Below are 20,398 nucleotides of genomic sequence, written 5' to 3' on the forward strand. Positions count from 1 at the left end.
AATCAAACACTTAATTGAGCCACCCTGGCACCCCAAAATGCTAGGTTTTGAAACAAGAACTCTAGCAAGACATTAAAAATCCTTGCCCAGCAGACTGTATGTACACACATTGTCTTGTCCTCCCTCCCCCTTTTGCCTTTCAGATTCTTTTTAGTCTTTTCAGCTACCTCCTATATTTATGCCTTTAGGAAGCTTTTTACTTTTTTAGTTCTTAAGCAACAGATGCTGCAGATGCCCAGTAAACTTGTCAAACATTTTCTAAGCACTAAGAAATAGGAGACCTACTCCTAGTAAGGCAAGTTTATTTCAAGAGACAAGAATCCTAAGAGATTTTTATCATTAAAAACCTCTTTTATAGAGTAGGGTAACTTAAATTGGTTGTCTTGAAAAAATAAAAATCTTACAAAGCGGAAAATGTTTTTGTAAAAGTTGGCAAATTCTTCCTTTTTAAAGCCTAAAAAATTTGTAATAGATGGTTAAAAGTATTTTCTATGGAGACTACTTTAATTCATATTCTGACGTTTGACATTTAGCAAATTATTTAAGTGTCCTGGGGTTCAGTTTCCTTATCTATAAAATGGATATTTTTTTTAACTCAGTTATAATAGTATAGAGTCAGAGTTATAAGGAAAACTAAGAGGTCATTTAAGGCAGCTTTCTTTGTCATTTTCCATTCTTTAATATAAATTACTTTTTTTAATGATTTTAAGGTTTTAAAGTTTATTTTGAGGGAAGAGAGAGAGCGAGCACAAGTACATGCACTAGGGGGGAAAGGGTGGAGAGGAGAGAAAGAATCCCAAACATATGCGGGGTTTAGTCCCACAACTGTGAGACCATGAACTGACCCAAAATCAAGAGTCAGACACTCACCCAGCTAAGCCACCCAGATGCCATATAAATTCTTATACTGTCTATTCTTTACTGGTACTGTGGAACTTTAAGAACATGCAGGTTTCTCTTTCTATTTAAACATTCTTTGAGACCAAATTTTTCAAGGGTGGGAGCTAAACAGAAGGGACGTTTAATGTTAATTGAATACTGTTAGCCTTAATCTACCTGTAAAGATCAAGTATTTATCAAGGTTGAGAAGAGAGTCCAAGATTACCCAAAATTAACTTCAGTGATAGGTGTAATTCAGGGGCTACTTGAGGTCTTTCTAAGGCAACAGAATGTGGCATTTAAGCTGGGGCCTGACTCATGACAGGGAACAACATACGCAAAAAGCTGAGATGCAAGCCTTCCAGGTGGAGAGAATATCTGATGTATAGGCCCCAAGACTAGTTTGAACAGGAGGAGTTCAAGGACTAGGAAGAAGGCAAGCATAGTTAGAATATAGTGAGCAGGGGAATGAGGTCAGAGATAGATGGTTCCCAGACTATGGTGCCCTTGCATTTATTCTCTGTATGATAGGTAGTCCCTGGTGGGTTTGAAGTAGGGAAGTAATATAATCTGATCCATAGTTTGAAGATATTGTACTGGCTGCTATTTGCAGAATGTATTGTAGGGGGACAAGAATAGAAATGAGACTAGTGGAGGAGACTGTTCTATTAATCCAAGAGATGGTGGTGGCCTAGACTAGGGAGGTAGGAGTGAAAATGGAGAGAAGCAGATCGACTCAAGATTTGTTTTGGAAATGGAGTTGACTGCCTTGTTTCTGAATTGAATGCAAGGGAGGAAAAGGAAAGAAAAAAATCAAGAGATTGCTCCTACATAATTTTACTTAAGCAAAAGGTGGAATAAACTGTGATTCCTTGAAATGGGCAGGATTTGGAAAGAAAAATCAAGAGGCTTTTTAGACGCTTTTTTTTTTTTAAGTTTATTTATTTTCAAAGAAAGAGCAAGCGGGGGAGGGGCAGAGAAAAAGGAAAGGGAGAATCCCACGCAGGCTCCACACTGTCAGCATAGAGCCGGAGGGACCTGATTCCACAAATGAGATCATGACCTGAGCAAAAATCAAGAGTCAGATACTTAACTGAGAATGAGGTTCCTATAGGCACATCACGGAGTTGGATGTATAGAGTCTAGACTTGAGGAGTAAGGTATAAATTTGGGAATCATCAGCGTATATGTAGTATCTAAAGCCACACAGATTACATGAGAGAACTATAGATAGATAGAGAAGGGAAGGGTCCCAAGACTCCTAATGTTTACAAATCAAATGAAGTAGCTCATGAAGTAGAAAAATTTTTAAAGATACGGTATCCTCGGTGACTCAGTTGGTTGAGCATCCAACTCTTGATTTCAGCTCAGGTCATGATCCCAAGGTCCTAAGATTGAGCCCTGCTTCGGACTCTGCGCTGGGCATGGAGCCTGCTTAAAATTCTCTCTCTCCCTCTCTTTCTGCCCCTTTCCCCTACTCGTGTTCGCTCTTTCTAAAATAAAATAAAAAATAAAAGGCATGGTATCTTAAAAACCAAGTAAAGAAAGTATTTCAAAAATCTAGTGTTATTGAGAGATCAGATGAGATGAGCACTCACAGGTGACCCCTCATTTTGACAAATGGCGGTGTTAATGATTTTGAGGAGCAATCTTAGTGGCATGGTTTGAACTGAAGCTTTGGAGTTGGATGAGGAGAGACTGGGGTTAAGAAGTAGAGACAGAGGGGCGCCTGGGTTGCTCAGTCGGTTGAGCGTCCGACTTCGGCTCAGGTCACAATCTCGCGGTCCGTGAGTTCGAGCCCCGCGTCGGGCTCTGGGCTGATGGCTCAGAGCCTGGAGCCTGCTTCCGATTCTGTGTCTCCCTCTCTCTCTGCCCCTTCCCCGTTCATGCTCTGTCTCTCTCTGCCTCAAAAATAAATAAACGTTAAAAAAAAAAAAATTAAAAAAAAAAAAAAGAAGTAGAGACAGTGAGTATAGATAATTCTTACAAAACGTTCTTTGAAGGGGAGCCGGAAAGTGGGGTGATAGGTAGAGGCGACTGAGGGGCCAAATTAGGTAGGCTGGTCTTTTAAATTTTACTTGCATGTATTCTACCACAAGGTAACTGTCTAATTACACTGACTTCCAGATTTAGGGTTTCATATATGTTAACTGAATAGAAAACTAGACCTAGGACCCATCAAGCAATCTCTGCATACCCTAAGAGGCATTGGCAGCAGGAAGAAGAGGAATTCCCTAAATTAAGGCACATGTTTATTCAAAAATCCCTGTTAGTATTTTCTTGTTGAGCTCTGGGGAAGACGGGAATAATATACCCTATGCCTCCTGCAAACTGCTAATGGTCCAGTAGTGGAGGCCATGGTAGGTGCTCCACAGTCTGTATTTGACCTTGGCCTTGAATAATGAACAAAGGGCACTTTAGTAGAGAAAAGTGCCTCAGTGCCACAGCCATCACACAGAACAGTGTGAGGGGGCTTGATGGGGCCAGTCAGGAGGAGTTTGAGGGGGCGGGGAGGTGCAGAGGTGCTTTCCAGCAATTTAGGCTTGCCTAAGGAACAAAGCCAGGCTGTTTACTGAGTTCTGTTATCTGGTAATCAGATGGATTCTTCTAAATGAGAAGAAAACTGGTACAGATTTCCCCCAAATTGAGTCTCTGTGGGCTTGTGCTTGCAAACAGTGGCCTTCTTAAAGTTTATACTGTGAGCCTTAAATTTGCCTTCTCACCTAGAAAGGTCCAAAATTTCCCTCATTGTTTCACCTCTTAGAATGAAGCATGCAATCCGTGTATTGTTGCATTCGACTGTCTATTTAAGGTAACACAGGAAATTAGCAGTGCATTTTCAAGAAAAGCCGATTACCATCTGTTATTAGTAATCATCTAAAAACATCACTGATTATAAGCATTGCTAGTGGTCAGAGACACTTCTACTAGATGAGAAGGGGGAAAACTACATCATTTAGAATATATTATCCCTTACCCCTTTAAAAGAAGATATCAATTAAAATTAAATGATTTTTGGAATGTATCACTTAAAAGTGCAGTAATCTATCCTATGCCCCAAACTTTCCACTGTCATTTTTCCCCAAATGTAGAATGTTGCATATTAAGTCACACTTCTAAAACTCAATGAAAACATGTAGCTTTTATAGTTTTGCAGCCAAGGCAGCCAACTATGTGAGTCTGTTTAGAGCCTGGCTCCCTGTACTCAAGGAGAGCTTACAAGAGGGCTTGATCCAGTGCTCGCCTCATGGCCACCATTCTCATCCTCACTGTGAGCACTGTGCAATTTCACACCAGTAGCCTCTCTAGCATCAAGCAGGTAGATTACAAAACCAAAAGATAGCTGGTAGTATTTCTCACTCACTGCAGTTTTTTTTTTTTTAACTAAATGTTTATCTTTCAGTGTGGTTGAACCACTGCCTGAATTTTAAAAGCTGATATTTAGGAGTCTGGCTAAAGGCAATTAGTTCAGTAGTTTTAAGGGTTTTAGGATATTAATTTAATAGTCTTTAAGGGTTTCATTTAGAAAAAAGAAGTCATTTTTCTTTTAAACTTTACAACTTCAGTTTGGTAAATGACAGATTTTGAGTTTTGCTAAGTAGTGAAAATCACTGTCAGTTCAGAACATGATACTCAGTAGAACGTGACACCCATGATATCATTCCTTTCTACAAGAGCACTTCTGCTGACCTAAATGTAGGAAGACAGGAAGTTCTGACAGTGATAAGTACTAGGGCAGTAGGGAAGAGTATCCAGTGTAACCATCAATAGCAATGGCCCTAGCCAGTTGTTTTAGCAATTTATATATCTCAAAATCTGGTACAATTTTAAATACAAGGATGAGGATAATGTTGGAAAATGGGTTTTGAAGGTATAATCTTTTTACTGCTTTTTTCTAATCTAAGTTGGTTAATTTTCATGAAGTTAGTAGTTTTTACCATACTCCTGAACTGATTTTTTTCTATTAGTAAGGCGTGTATGTATTTGGCCCTCTTAGTTAATGTTTTATTCAGTGAAATAACTGAGACCGGGGGGGATATCCAGTTCCCTCTGCCATTTTATGCACACTTCAGGTTTTGAGCATCACTTCACATTTTGCAGAATGGTAGTTTTTCTTTTTTGGTATCTTTCACTCTGGTTATGGTTTAAATAATGAAAGAAGTAAGAACTAGAAAGGTCTTTTCCTGACAGGTGAAGTTTTCATCTGTTGGTGATATTTTTCCAACCCCTCAGATACCTGTTCTCGAATGTCTGCTTTTCAGGTGTTCTACTGCTAATTCAGGTTCAGGTGCTTTTCAGGTGTTCTCTGCTAATAGCTGAGTCCTGAAATGATTTAAAAAGTGGCGTCAGAGCAGCAGTAAGTGGACTCCCTTAGTGTTCTGGGGAGGCCTAATAACTTCACTTGTGACTTCAAACTGGAACCCACATAGACTTAGGAGTACAGTAACTCAGATGCTTACAGAAGCTTTTTATTAAAGGTCCAAGAGCAAGAGGCAAGTGTGGGAGAGTTGAACAACTTACAACCGAAAGGAGGATTACCTAATTAGTGGGGCAGAAGCCATGGTGCAAAAAGGTGCCAGAGGACCATATAGACCACCTGGCATTTAAAAGATGCGCCTGTGTGAAGAAGGAAGAGGGACATGGATGGAAACAGCCCACATGCTATGTTGGCACAGATATCTTTCTCTGTCTGTCTGTCTGTCTGTCTTTTTTCAAATAGACTATTTTAGAGCAGTTTTAGGTCCACAGCAAAACTGAGCAGAAAGTACTGAGATTTGTCATATACAAACCACCATTCTCCCGCCGTTCTCACGCCACAACTATAGCCTCCCCCACTGTCACCATCCCTCACCAGAGTGGTATTACACTGACACATCATAATCAGTCAAAATGTGTAGTTTACATTAGGATTCATTCTTAGTGTTGTACATTCTATGAGTTTGGACATAGATCTGCCACTACAGTATCATGCTGCGTAGTTTCACTGTCACATGTCTTTTTGTCTTCCTGGCCTCATAGTGCCCCCTTTGAAATAGAAATAGGTTAAACCCTTGTCATTTGTGAGCATCACATTTTAAGACTTTTATAGATCATCAGAATATAAATACCACTAAAGCCATAATTTGTCCTCATAAAATGCAACTGATTATTACTGAAAATTTTAAGGAAATCTCTTACATGTTTAGGAGTATTTAAATATAAGATTAAATAATTTATAAGCAAGTCTTTCTTGGAGCATCTGGGTGGCTCATTTAAGCATCTCTTAATTTAGGCTCAGGTCAAGATCTCACAGTTTGTGAGATCCGAGCTCTGGCGCAAGTTCTGTGCTTTTACGTGGAGTCAGCTGGGGATTCTCTTTCTCTCTTTATTTGCCCTTCTCCCATTTGCATGCAGGCGCTCTCTCTCATACATTTTTAAAAAATAAAGTATGTTTCACAAGACATACTAATTCACAAGAGTGAGTATAAATGTAATTGAGTGATGTCCACATTCCAGACACATGGTGGGACTGATGTAACTACTCAGATGACCATTTACCTACAACAGTTTCTGGCCTGTGAAATACATATCTTTGCCTAAGCAGAATAATATTTTCCTATAGGTCATGGATTTTCAAGATCATTCTTAAATGTTCATTACCTATAATGACACGGCATGTGAGGTTAATCTTTGGGTTTGTGTCTGTCATCTTCCACAGGGTCCTGCCCTGTCTCAGAACTGCTTTTCTTCCATAGTCCATGCCTACCTATTCAGTCAGACCCTCCCTAACTCTTACCTGTGGTAAGCTTCCACCTCTTTATTCCTTCCTACTCCTGTTGTACTTCTACCAGGTTTATTTTTCTAAAGGTAGTGGTCCCTGTTTGCTTCTAATTTTAGGAAAGACTTTCCACATCTGGTCTTTCCCATTTCATGTCTTACTACCCACTATATTCTAACCAAACTGAACGAGTTTATTCCCTTAAGATATCTCACATTTTCCTGTGCTGCTTCTCCTCTAGGAATGTTACCTTGTTGAAGTGCTTCCCAAACAGTGTAATTTTTTGTTCCTTTATATTCCATATTTGTATCGCTTGTACCATTTAGCCTTATATTATAGATACTTATGCTTTCCTGTTCTCCATTACTATGTAAATCACAGAACAAGCTTCACATTGGACTTGACATTTCCATGTCACATTTCCATGACAGTGACTGACATTTATTGAGTACTTAAGTATTATTACTCTGGTGACATATTTTCATTTCCCTCACAGGGCTTTTTGCATGTTACATACACAGAAATAGATCTTTGTGTATAGATCTATTACTGTGTATAGATCACACTGTAGGTATTTTTCTTTTACGTCACTTAACGTGATGAAAATCTTTTATATTCAGATATATAAGTACCTTGTTATTTTTAATGGCTGCATAATACTCTATAAAATGGATGTTACCTACTTGATCTGGACATATAAGGAAGCTTTTAAATGTTTGATACTACAGATAATGCTATAGTGTATGTCTTTGCACACTTGGGCAGATGTACCAGAAAGATAGCTTCTTAGAAACAGAGTTAATGGGACAGAGAGTATATATGAATTTTTAACTTGTTAGTGCCAAATCACCTTTGAAAAACACAAAATTTATGTTTCTACTAGTAGTGTGTGAAAGTGCCCATTTCTCCATGACTGCATTTCATATTATCAGCCTTTTTACTTTCTGCCAATCCACTGTACAAAAACATTCTCACTTGAGTTTACATTTCCTTATTTACTAGTGAGGTTAAATGTCATTTCATATGTAGGCTATTTGTATTTCTTCTCTTAGAATTGCCTGTTCATAAATCTCTTTACCAGATTACTGTTAGGTTGTGTTTTTCATAGTGATTTGTACCATGTTTTTATAGATTTTGGATGGTAATCCTTTTCACGTACATTGCAAGTAGTTACTCCCAGTTTGTCATTTTACTGTTAACTTTATGGTATTATTTGTGACATTTAATTTTTAGATAGGCAAACCTTTAGTCTTCTTATTTATAGCTTCTCCCTTGGAAAGAATTCCCAATCTCAGGCGCCTGGGTGGTTCAGTTGGTTGAGCAGCTGACTCTTGATTTCAGCTCAGGTCATGGTCTCATGGTTTGTGAGTTTGAGCCCCACATCAGGCTCTGTGCTGACAGTGTGGAGCCTGCTTGGATTCTCTCTTTCTCTCTCTCTCTCTCTCTCTCCCTCCCTCCCTCCCTCCCTCCCTGCGTGTCTCTCTCTCTCTCTTTCTCAAAATAAAGAAACATTAAAAACAATTTTTTAAAGCCTTCCCAATTCTAAATTATAAAACTGTTTTCTTCTGATAGTTTTATTTAACTTTTAATCCTTTAATTCATTTGGATTTTGAGGTTAAATAAAGATAGTGATATAATTTTTCCCTCCTTCCCCTACTATTGAAACTTTTCCCACTGACTTGAAATAACAGTTATAAACTAAAGTTCTCCATGTATTTGGGTTTGTTTCATCTTGATTCCTGTCCCAGTACTTTGATTTTATTCTTTTACGTTATGTCTGAGATCCAAACTTTAGAGTCATTTTATATATTTCATTAATTTTTTTTAATCATATTGGGAGTTCTATTTGGATTGTATTTGGTTCCATGGATTACTTGAGAATGGACATGTTTGTAATATTAAATCTATTACGCACTGCATAGTAAGTTTCTCCTACTTAATCAGTTCTTGTTTTATTGTAGGGTTTGTTCTGTTTTATAGCTTTTCCCTCTAGATCCTGTATCATTTTGTTAGATTTCTTGGTAGGTATTTCATAGTTTTTATTACCATTGTGAATAGGATCTTCTTTTCTATTATGCTTCCTATTGGATTTTGCTTACTACATAATAATACTAATATTTTTTTATGTTTATTTCTGACCACCTTGTTAGTCTTAGTAGTTTTTCAGTTGATTTTTTAGATTTTCCCTTTTTTTTTTTTTTAAGTTTATTTATTTTGAGAGAGAAAGGGTGCAAGCACAGGAGGGGCAGAGAGAAAGGAAAAGAAAATCCCAAGCAGGCTCAGTACTGTCAGTGTAGAGCCCAACTCTGGGCTCAAATTCACAAACCAGGAGATCATGCATGACCTGAGCTGAAATCAAGAGTTAGACACTTAACAAACTGAGCCACCCAGCCACCCCTCATTTTTTAGATTTTCTAAGTGCACAGTTATATCACCCACAGAAACAGTAACAAGTTTTCCCCCCTCATTTATGCATTTCTTTTTATTGTCTTACTGAATTGCTAGGGATCTCTAGGACATTATTGGAGAGTAGCCATAAGAGGCATCTTTTTGTTGTTCTTTGGAAGTACTCCTTTATATATATTTTAAATGTTTATTTTTGATAGAGAGCAAGCGGGGGAGGGGCAAAGAGAAGGGGACAGAGAATCTGAAGCAGTCTCTGTGCTGACAGCAGAGAGCCCGATGCAAGGTTCGAACTCAAGAGCCATGAGATCGTGACCTGAGCCAAAGTCAGATGCTCAACAGACTGAGCCACCCACGTGCCCTGCCATGACTTATCTTAAATTATTTTTCCTGTTGTACAAGTCTTACTTGGGATAAATGCTACTTGGTCATGATACCACTGATACCATGATACTACTTGGTCTTTTTAATACTTTACTACTAAATTTGACTTTATGTAGAATGTTTATATCTGTATTCATAAGCAAAATAGGCCTGTACTTTTTTTCCTTTTTTTTTCTTCTATCTTTCCTTGGTGTGTAATACTTTATATACTTGGGAGCTAACATTTACTCATAAAACTATCTGAGCCTGGTGGCTCTAAAGATGGCATTTTGACTGCCTTTTTAATTTTAATTATGATATTCAAGGGCTGTTAACATCCTAACCAATTTTCTCTAATTGGGACCAAGTTACTAATTTCATCAAACCTCAGGGTTTTTTAGTGTTACCAAGAAATAATTGGCATACATCACTGTGTAAGTTTAAGATGTACACCCTGATGGTTTGATTTACATAATACTGTGAAATGTTTACCACAGTGGGTTTAGCTAACATCCATTGTCTCATACAGGTACAATAAAAAGAAAGGGGGAGAAAATTCTCCTTGTGATGACAACTGTTTGGATCTCCTTCCTTAACATCTGTCTTCTGTATCATATGGTAGTGTTAGTTGTGGTCATCATGGTGTACCTTTCATACTTAGTACTTACCTATAACTGGAAATTTGTACTTTTTTTTTTTTTTTAAGAGAGCATGCCTAGCAGGGGAGGGGCAGAGGGAGAGAGAGAATCTCTAGTGGGCTCCACCCCCAGCAGGACCTGACAAGGGACTTGATCTCACAACTGTGAGATGATGACCTGAGCCAAAATCAAGAGTTGGATGCTTAACCAACTGAGCCACCCAGACACCCCAAGGAAATTTGTATCTTTTGACCATCTTCCTCCCAATTCTCCCTCCTCCCACTTTTCACATCTGGTGACCACAAATCTGATCCCTTTTTCTGTAAATTTGGTGTTTTTGTGTAGATCCCACATATAAGTGAGATCATATAGTGTTCTCTTTCTCTGACTTAATTTTATTTAGCATATCTTCAAGGACCATCCATATGTCCTAAGTGGTAGGATTTCCTCATTTTTTTAATGGCTGAGTAATAATCCATTGAATATATATAACATACACCACACATCTTCATCCATCCATCCATCCACAGGCACATAGGTTGTTTCTGTGTCATGGCTATTGTAAATAATGCTGTGGGGGTGCCTGGGTGGCTCATTTGGTTAAGTATCCAGCTTGATTTCAGCTCAGGTCATGATTTCATATATGTGAGATCCAGCTCTGCATCAGGCTCTGTGCTGGCAGCGTGGAGCCTATTTGGGATTCTCTCTCTCTTCTCTCTCTGTTCCTCCCCTGTTCGTGAGCACCTGCACACCTTCTCCCTATCTCAAAATAAACATTATTTTAAAAAATGTTGCTTTGCATAAGAGACTCTTAAAAAGTGAGAACAAACTGAGGGTTGATGGGGGGTGGGAGGGAGGGGAGGGTAGGTGATGGGCATTGAAGAAGGCATCTTTTGGGATGAGCACTGGGTGTTGTATGGAAACTAATTTGACAATAAATTTCATATTAAAAACATGTTGCTTTGAACATGGGGATGCAGATAATCTCTTTGACATAGTGTTTTCATCTCCTGTGGATGTGGAAATTGCTAGATCCTATGGAAATTCTATTTTTAATTTTTTTAGGAACCTTCATAATGTTTACCATAATGGCTGCACCTGCTTATAGTCCTACCATCAGTGGACAAGGGTTCCTTTTTCTCCAAATCCATGCTAGCATTTAATTGGCTGTTTGTGTTATGGGTAAGGCCTCTTCTGGTCAACAATAAGCTATTAGTGGTTGGGTTTTGGGAGGAGGGGGGTCAAAAGTTATCCATGGATTTTGTGTGGCAGTTTGGCGCCCCTAACCTCTGTGTTGTTCAAGGGTCACCTTTTTTTTTTCTTTTTTTGCTGTTGAATTATAGGAGTTCTGTATGGATTTTGGATATTAACCCCTATCAGATACAGGGTTTGCCAGTATTTTGCCCATTTTGTAGGTTGTCTTTTCATTTTATTGATGATTTCTTTAGCCATTCTATAATTTCCAAAACATCACATCAAAGAACTCACTTCCTATGTTTTCCTCTAGGAGTTTCATTTAGGTCTTATACTTAAATGAAAATCTTTACTCCATTTTGAAAAGTTAATTGTTTTTTAATTTTTTAATTTATTTTTGAGAGAGAGAGAGCGAGCAGTTGGGGGAGGAGCAGAGAGAGGGAAACACAAGATTTGAAGCAGGCTTCAGGCTCTGAGCTGTCAGCACAGAGCCTGACAGGGGGCTCAAACTCACGAACCATGAGATCATGACCTGAGCCTAAGTTGGAAGCTTAACCAACTGAGTCCCCTGGCGCCCCTTGAATCAGTTTTTGAGTGGTGTAACACAGGAGTCCAGTTTCATTCTTTTCCATGTTAATACCCAGTGATCCCAGCACTATTGGAAGAGACTTGCCTTCTCCATTGAGTATTCTTGGCTCCCTTGGCAAATTTTAGTTGAGTGTTTATGCTTGGGTTTGTTGCTGGGCTCAGGATTCTCTTCTTTTGATCTGTTTGTCTATTTTTATGCCAATCATGTTTTGAAGACTGTAGCTTGAAATCAAAGTGTGATGCCTCTTGCTTTTTGTTCATCTTTCCAGGATTTCTTTGGCTATTCAAGAGTCTTCTGTGGGTCTATATAAATTTTAGGAGTGTTTTCTCTATTTTTGTAAAATATTCCATTGAAATTTTGATAGGGATTATGCTCAATTTATAGATGGCTTTTGGTAGTATTGGTATTTTAACAATACTGATTCTTCCAATCAGTGAACATGGAATATTTTTCCATTTATTTGTGTCTTCTTCTATTTCTTTTATCAGTGTCTTAGAGTTTTCAGAGTAGAGATCTTTCATCTCCTTGGTTAGATTTATTCCTAATGACTTTATTGGTTTTGATGCTGTTTTAAGTGGGATCAATTTCTGTTTCAGAAAATTTATTACAGTATCAGTTTTCTTAATGGTAAAACAGAGATAACCAAAGCTAACTCCCAGTATTTTTGTAAGGATTAAATGACCTATGATTGTTTACCATAATTTTTTTTTATTTCTTTTTTAATGTTTATTTTTGAGGGGGTGGGGGAAGGGCAGAAAGAGAGGGAGACGCAGAATCTGAACCAGGCTCCAGGCTCTGAGTTGTCAGCACAGAGCCCAACGTGGGACTCAAACTCATGAGCCATGAGAGCATGACCTGAGCTGAGGTTAGACCCTTAACTGAGCCACCCGGGGAGCCCCTGTTTACCATAATTTTGCTTCACATAAGGTAAATGTTCTTTAGTAGTAACCACTAATATCATTGTTATCCGTCAAGTGGGTTGAATGTCGTTTACCTTAATCATCCCCTGCTATTGCACAGTGGGGCTATAAACTCCATACTGGAGAGAGATGATACAAAGCTAAGCTAATGATGGCGTAGTCAACAGCAGTAGGCATCAACTTGGTGTGATACACCCCTTGGTGAGTCTAGATTTCCCCCGGGACTTGAGCTGCTTGCAGTGCTGTTTCTTAGCGGACCCTACACAGGCCAGGATGCGCCACCTATGTCGTACAAGGAGTCCATGGCGGAGGCTGTGTGCACCTTGGACACCCCTGCCCCACCTGGAGCTGGCTGTCCACCTTGGGAAAGCTGACTAAGGTTATGAAAGATCTTTTGGTTGAATGGAAAAATGACCTTTTTAAAAATTTATATGAAAAATCAGGATTGTAATGTGTAAAGAGCTATGGATTACATGATTGGTTCCAAGAACATTCTCGAGGGGTTTTATTGTTTGTTTGACAAATACTTAGGTTTTGCTCAGTCCTTTTGAAAGGAGTGTAAAATGTCAGGCCGAGACAGATGTATAAAGTAGAAAATGGAGACGTGCTGCATTCTCATCAACAAGCACAATATGGTTTTTTCCAGTCTTTATTACTTCAAAATCCTTCATCTGATATTTAAAATGTATTTATGTTGAGTCATTTCTCTCTCTCTTGCTGGTGAACCAAAGATCATGAAATGATTCTGCAGAGGTAGTAGCATTACGTTCAGTTTCTTTTTTTGTATATATCAGATAAGAGGCTTGCAAATGGAAGTAAGTCCGCCTCACATCCTCTGTATGGTCATGGCCATGATGTTTGCCTTTTTGTCACTGATGCAACATTTATTAGTTCATAAAACCTTTTCCAAAGAACCTGAGGGCTTTTTGGTGAAAGGTGACTATAGTAAGAACAAAGTTAGTTATTAACAGTCTACTTTTCCTTCTACAAACATTGCTTTGCCTCTTTTTAGTATTTAGAAAGTACTAGTTTTTTAAGTGTTGTGGGGTGGGGGTGGGGAGCCTGACAGGCCAAATGGAAATGAATGCACATATTTGGAGTTAGAATTTCTTAATCCTCAACTAGGGAAGGGAAAATAAAAGTTTTGAGGTTCACCTCAGTTTAAGCCTCTAAGTCGCTCTCTCTGAACCATACTTTCTGGTTGGTAAAACTCTCACAGATCTGAGGCATTAAAGCACCTTAAGAGGCTCACTTTCTGCAAAACCTGAAGAGTAACAGAAGAGAAAAACGGCAGCAGTTCCAGACTTGTGTATATGTCCCCAAAGACTAGAGGACCCCTGTACAACTCGCCTGCTGTCTTTAACTCCCTGCCATCCATTTAATCAGCAGGTCTTCCTGTAACTGGTAGGCTACAGTGGCTATAATCCTTCCAGTAAGCCCAAGAAAAAGTCTACCAAAATTTCTGAAATTTTCACAGAATGTCAATATTTGAGAGTATTTGTCCTGTCAGAGAGAGTGAAAATGGAAAAAGGTAAGGACTCTGGAGCACTGGGCACATCCCTGGCTGTATTCATTTGTAACTAAGCAGCAGTGTTTTTGTTCTGTTTATTTTTTCTTGCTCTTACTGTATTCTCCTTTTATCATTGGAAGTAATTCGTTATTTCAGGAGATTATTATGATACTTATGGTATATACATTATGTATTCATATATTTTTAATATATACTGTTACATGTAATTAGTGTTATCATTATACTATTTTTCCTTTTAAGTATCAGTGGCTTCTTTTTCTAGAGCAATCATGAAATTTCACAGTATGAAAATGGAAGAAATCAACAAAATTATTCGTGACCTTTGGCGAAGTACCTATCGTGGACAAGGTAATTTACATGGTTTATCACGGATCTTTTCCAAAGCCCCGTCCCTGGCTTTTTGCACATATTATCTCTCATCATGCCAGTATTACCTCCTGGACCCCTTTGTGAACATCTCTTAAGAGATTTTCTAAGAATTCTTATCTTGACAATATCTTGTAACAAGGAAAGAAAATGCAAAGTTTTCTATTCCAAACCCTGACGAGACTTACATATTTGGCTATGGTACATATTATATTTAACTGATGACCTAATAGATTCTGTTGAAGTGTAGATAGGGATAAGCTGAAATGTGATAAGAAGAAAACCAGCAGGAGGAAATTCTTTTAATAGGGGAACTAAGCAAGGCAGAGCAGAGACTGAGGGTTGAGACATCTGGGTTGCTTCTTCCTCATGAACCCTCTCAGCCACTTTTAATGGTAATGTCACATTGTCTTAGGCTTACTTGATATTTGCAGATGACAAAAGGCTACAGAGTATAGGTTGCTCTGAAATCTTCTTTTTGTGTCAGATATTGAATACATAGAAATTCGGTCTGATGCCGATGAAAATGTATCAGCCTCTGATAAAAGGCGGAATTATAACTACCGAGTGGTGATGCTGAAGGGAGACACAGCCTTGGATATGCGAGGACGATGCAGTGCTGGACAGAAGGCAGGTATCTCAAGCCCCTAGGAAGCCCACAGATAACTGACAGAAACTAGTGTCTGTGCAGTGAAAGCACCCAGAGCTGCTGGGGAATATGGTGAGAAGACCCTCACAGCACTCCTTGTTGCCACATAAAGTTAGCCAGACTCAGCTACCCATTACCCTCTTCCAGTTTTAACCAGCATTTCCTGCAACATTAGATAATCTTTCAGGAGAAGGGTCTGAGAAGTCCTCACGTGATCAGCCTAACGGAGAACCATTCATTGCTTCATAACTCTCCTTATGAGAATAAAGTTACTTGTGTTATCAATTGTAAGACATACCTCTGTTTTATGTGCCACCAAGAAAGAAAGAATGCAGTTTTAACTGCAAGAATGCATCCTGATTTCAGAGCAGTCAGAAGTGGAGGAGGGGCGTTCACCAAACCACATCCCAGGTTGAGCCACATGAGGCATTAAAATAACTAAGTCTCATTGAAAAGCAGCCCCATCACAGGACTGCGTCCCTGCTCCCACCTAGCCTTTGGACCTGCAGACCCTCTAAAAGAAGGGTTCTTGCCAGGAGCACCTGGCTGGCTCAGTCAGAAAAGCATCTGACTTTTGATCTTGGGGTTTGAGTCCCATGTTGGATGTAGAGATTACTTTAGAACAATGTTAAGAGAAGCATCTGTTAGACCAGAGGCCTTGACACCCAGAGCTGCCCCTGCATCCCTTCTCCCTGCACTGCCTAGACTCAGCTGCTGGGTCAGGCCATCTGGCTCTAGATGAGGCTCTGAGAGGACAGCCTGTGTTGTTGGATAGGGAGCACAGAGCAAATCAGAGGAATAAAGCTTTAAGGAATCAGGAAAATTGGACCTTCATCCTTGGGGAACAAGGCTGGGTCCTTTCACTGCACATAGGTTTATAACCAAGATGTCATGGATGCTTGAGCTTACTCTTTTTAGATTAGAAGCAGATTATATGGGATAAAAATTCCAGACCCCTGATTTTCTTTAAAAAATCTCAAAATTCTAGAAAAGGGTGCTCACATTATATAAAGTATTTTCATAAATAGTTTTCTATTTTTGCTTGAAGACAATCCTGTGTATATGTATTTTTTGTCAGCCCAGCTGATACCAATTTAAGGCATATGCAGATTATTATCTTAATCATAGTCTGCAAAAATGACAACTTTGTGATCTATAACCAGTATTCCCACTTGCTTTGGTGGTTTTCAGTGGTTATTATGAATAAGAAAATACAGAGTTTGTAACATGTCCCTTTGTATTGAAAATGCTTTGAAAATTGTTTTCTAAACAAAGTAGATTTCCTGTAGATACTCTAAATTATAAAAATTAGCAGTAATTGCTTCCTTGGTGTTGGGTTGGGGGAGAAGACAAAAACTTTGGTAAAGATTGGCCAGGAACATCATTTAGACTCTTAATAGGTAGGGTTGCAGGTGGGGGCTGTATTAGCGTTCAAATACAGGAAGGAAGTGTCTTCCCCAAAGGGCCAAGCTATGATCCTGGCTTCTGCAGTCTTCTAGCCTTCCCTGGACATCAAAGAGAAGCTGTAAAATGCTCTGAAATCACAACTCACTCACTGATGCTCCTTTATTCATAGATTCAAGGGGAGGGGATATGGACAGCTCATGCAAAAGTAGTGGATACTCTGTTATTCTTAATTCTGTGTCCTTTGTGCCCTCAGATGGCTTCAGCTGGGGCTGAGGGTTTTAGTATTAGGTTTCTACTAACTGGGAAAGTGCCTCAGAGTTTCAGTTCCTTGGATGTCCTAAAGTTTAGCTTAAATAAAACCGTACTTCTGTACTCCTGATACACTGACCCGGGAATATTCTTTCTGTCTTGGTTCCCTCAGAATTATAAACACAGACATTTAAGTGTAGGTTAGAACACAATACCTGATGCCCCTCTGGGACCCCAGAACATACAGATTTAAAACTAACTCGGAAAAAGAGTGGGTGAGAGGTTGTTAATCTTATACAGTTAACTAAAATGATTAGTTACAGATAAACAGTAATGCAGATGACAGGCTGAGATACAACATACCTGATGGTTCACTTTCTGGAAGAGTTTAAGAGTCTGGTCACAGGGCCAGGCTCTCCCAAGTAAAAGAGCAACAATTCACCTCAAGTCACTGACCCGATGACATTGCTCCCTTCCCTTATAAAGACATTAGGCCAGGTGTGCATGCTTTCCTAACGTGAATGAGAAAGAGGTCTGTGTGGTACAGCTCAGCTCTGGTGCTTTCTTCCAGGTATTAGCCTCACTCATCATTCGTCTGGCCCTGGCTGAAACATTCTGCTTGAACTGTGGCATCCTTGCCCTGGATGAGCCAACAACAAATCTTGACAGAGAAAATATTGAATCTCTTGCACATGCTCTCGTTGAGTAAGTATCTCAAATTTGGGGGCAGGCTATGATAGTAATATATATTACACTTACAAAGTAATGTAGAGTTCTGTGGTGAAAACCTTCTCTGCATGTGTCTTCCTTGGGAAAGCTAGTTGGTGTCAGACGTTAGGCTTTACCTTTGATAGTAATTCTTCAGATGCTTAAAAAGAACTAGGTGGTGAACAGCAGCCCCAGACACATCCTGCAATCTCCCCAGGTGTGCTGAAGGGTTTCCTGGTTTGGTTTGCTTTCTCTGTAAACCCACCAGAGGTGCCCACAGGTCATGTAGAGGAGTTAGCATGCCCTGCTTAAAACATTTCTAGGTGCTAATAGTGGATTTTGGCCCATCTCCCCAGTTTTATGAGGAATGGCAGCTCCTATTCAAAAAGTATAATAGTGGTTATGTAGAATCTAGAAAGTAAAATTGCACACAGCTTTTGCCACATTCAAGTGTGGTGGGTGCAGACCCCAGGAATGGGCAGCCCCTCCTGTGCTGGCAGAGGAAACCCACTTTTCCCAAACTAGAGAAGCTATTTTGGGTACTCTGGCTCAAGATAGATTCTTTCTGGCAGAGACACTAGCAGGAATGGGGCACCTTTCTCAGCCACCTCTCAGTCGTCCTGCATGACCAGCACATAAGGGCTAATACTTTTCAAAGCTCAGTGCATTCAGCCACGGGTAAGCGATAAACAAATGGTTAGTTAAAAAGTCTGATTTCAGTCTCATAGCTAGTTACCTCAGCATATAATGAGCAAAAATGTTCCCAGTACACCCACTCAGGCCTCTTGTGTGTCATACTAATGATGCATCTAGTGACTGGTGGTGGCAGAATTCTAAGTAGACCCAGCTCCTAAGAAGGCAGCTGGGCTTGCATATGTAATTTCCCTTGCCTGTAGTTGGTTTTTTGTTTTTTTTTTTTTTCTTCCAGAGATAATTAGTAACAGGTCAGGAAAACCCCAGACAAAGGAATAAGTAAGACTCCTAAAGTTGAGCAGCTCAGATATTAAGGAAAATTTAGTAAAACATTTCTGCCTGTTTTAATAAGAACAACTTTTTGTTCTGGAAGAAACTAGATCATGTATTCTCATCAGTCCCTGAGTCAGACCTAGAGGAAGAGTCACTCCATCACCCTCACTGTCTGGATCGGACATGGGACTCCTACCTGGCTGGGCTGAAGGTCTGGGTCCAGCTCCCCCTCTCCAGTTTCCTCCAGGGTTGTCCTGTGTCTGACAAGGTTCTCAGTGTCTTTTTCATATAAAGGAGAGGATTATTTATGCTCTTCAGTAATAAAAGGTTCTCAATATATTGTTTCAGGATAATAAAGAGTCGCTCGCAGCAGCGTAACTTCCAGCTTCTGGTAATCACTCACGATGAGGATTTTGTGGAGCTCTTAGGGCGTTCTAAATATGTGGAGAAATTCTACAGGATTAAGAAGAACATTGATCAGTGCTCAGAGATTGTGACATGTAGTGTTAGCTCTCTAGGTTCTTATGTTCATTAAAAATAGTCAAGATTTTGGGGCGCCTGGGTGGCTTAGTCTGCTAAGTGTCCGACTTCAGCTCAGGTCATGATCTCAACAGTTCGTGAGTTCGAGCCCCAAGTCGGGCTCTGTGCCAACAGCTCAGAGCCTGGAGCCTGCTTCTGATTCTGTGTCTCCCTCTCTGCCCCTCCCCCACTCATCCTCACTCACGCTCTCTCGCTCTCAAAAATAAAAACATTAAAATTTTTAAATAGTCAAGATTTTGCCTTAGAAGCAAGTCCTCGGGCAGCTGTTTATTTCTGGTTTCAACTAAGTCAGTGCAAAAATCTGTCCTTTCAGAGGAGCTTTGTGTCTAGGATTTTGAATGTCTGAGAGGTTCTACCATCATTAAAATTGTTTCTCATGACATTTGGACTGATTTCCTGAACTTCATCCCCCTCCAGGCAGCCTCCGTCAGGCCTGGGGGTTCAGTAGCAGCACAGTTGGACTCAGCTACTCTGTTTCCCTTCCCAGCACAAATGAATGATTCCTGGTACTACCAGAAGCTGTTACCTTTCACTTCAAAGCACTGTTAAGAAGTAGGTTTTCACTGCCTTGATAATTAATGATTTGGGCATTTAAAAAAAGTGTTGGGGCACCTGGGTGGCTTAGTTGGTTAAGTGTCCGACTTCGGCTCAGGTTATCATCTCTTGGTTGGTGAGTTCGAACCCCGCATCAGACACGCTGCTATCAGCGCAGAGCCTGCTTCAGATCCTCTATCCCCCTCTCTCCCTCCCCCTCCCCTACTCTCTCTCAAAAATAAACATTTAAAGAAAAAGTGTTACCTCTGAATTTCTTTGGATATGATTTTTAAAACCTGAGTTATTAGTGAGCACTAATATCTGAAGATGACTGGAAATCATAAGGTTTTAATATTTGGCTCTGCTCCATTTTATAAATACCAGAAGTAACCTTCCTCACTGGGACTCAGTTTCCCAAAGTAAAATTAGTAGTAGTCCTATGGGGCATCAGGGTTTGAAAGGAACCTTAAGTAATCATGTAATTGAAACTCACCATCTTCCCCCCACCCCATACCCCTGCGAGGTAGTCACCCAAACTTGGGGTTCTCTCTAGACAGAGAAAGTTCTCCACTGTGCACATCCACCTTTGGAAAGCTCTGATCAATAGCAGGATTCCCTTTGCTTGAGGCATGGTCTGCCATCATGAAGAAGTCTGGGGCTTTCCATATATCCTATGTACATCTCTGTCTCACCATCAATCTTGA

The 20,398-nt window shown here is 39.7% G+C and overlaps 1 protein-coding gene and 1 long non-coding RNA gene across 6 annotated transcripts in view; one reads left to right on the top strand and one right to left on the bottom strand.

Moving 5' to 3' along the window:
- The window catches only part of RAD50 (RAD50 double strand break repair protein), a 91,742-nt gene extending 72,508 nt beyond the window's left edge, over window positions 1–19,234 (top strand). Inside the window, exons 22-25 of one of the 5 annotated variants that reach the window (XM_047084435.1) lie at window positions 14,538–14,623; window positions 15,129–15,271; window positions 17,518–17,651; window positions 18,969–19,234. In XM_047084435.1, the coding sequence (XP_046940391.1) occupies window positions 14,538–14,623; window positions 15,129–15,271; window positions 17,518–17,651; window positions 18,969–19,155 (550 nt within the window). In that variant the 3' untranslated portion in view covers window positions 19,156–19,234. Of the gene's footprint in view, window positions 1–11,106; window positions 11,381–14,130; window positions 14,199–14,537; window positions 14,624–15,128; window positions 15,276–17,517; window positions 17,652–18,968 lie in introns of those variants that run through there. The other 4 variants (XM_047084442.1, XM_047084452.1, XM_047084471.1 and 1 more) reach the window with 4 other exon arrangements.
- LOC124515523 (uncharacterized) overlaps window positions 1–20,398 on the bottom strand; it is a 40,340-nt gene that overhangs the window by 10,670 nt on the left and 9,272 nt on the right. The window contains exons 3-4 of the long non-coding RNA XR_006962830.1: window positions 18,817–19,073; window positions 5,117–5,202 (exon numbers count right to left, since the gene is read on the bottom strand). This is a non-coding gene — a long non-coding RNA (uncharacterized LOC124515523). The remainder of the gene's footprint in view (window positions 1–5,116; window positions 5,203–18,816; window positions 19,074–20,398) is intronic.

Source organism: Lynx rufus, unplaced genomic scaffold (assembly GCF_022079265.1).
Source record: "Lynx rufus isolate CCGP_SWC_20201006 ecotype Redwood Valley unplaced genomic scaffold, mLynRuf1.p SCAF_1, whole genome shotgun sequence".
Taxonomy (NCBI): domain Eukaryota; kingdom Metazoa; phylum Chordata; class Mammalia; order Carnivora; family Felidae; genus Lynx; species Lynx rufus.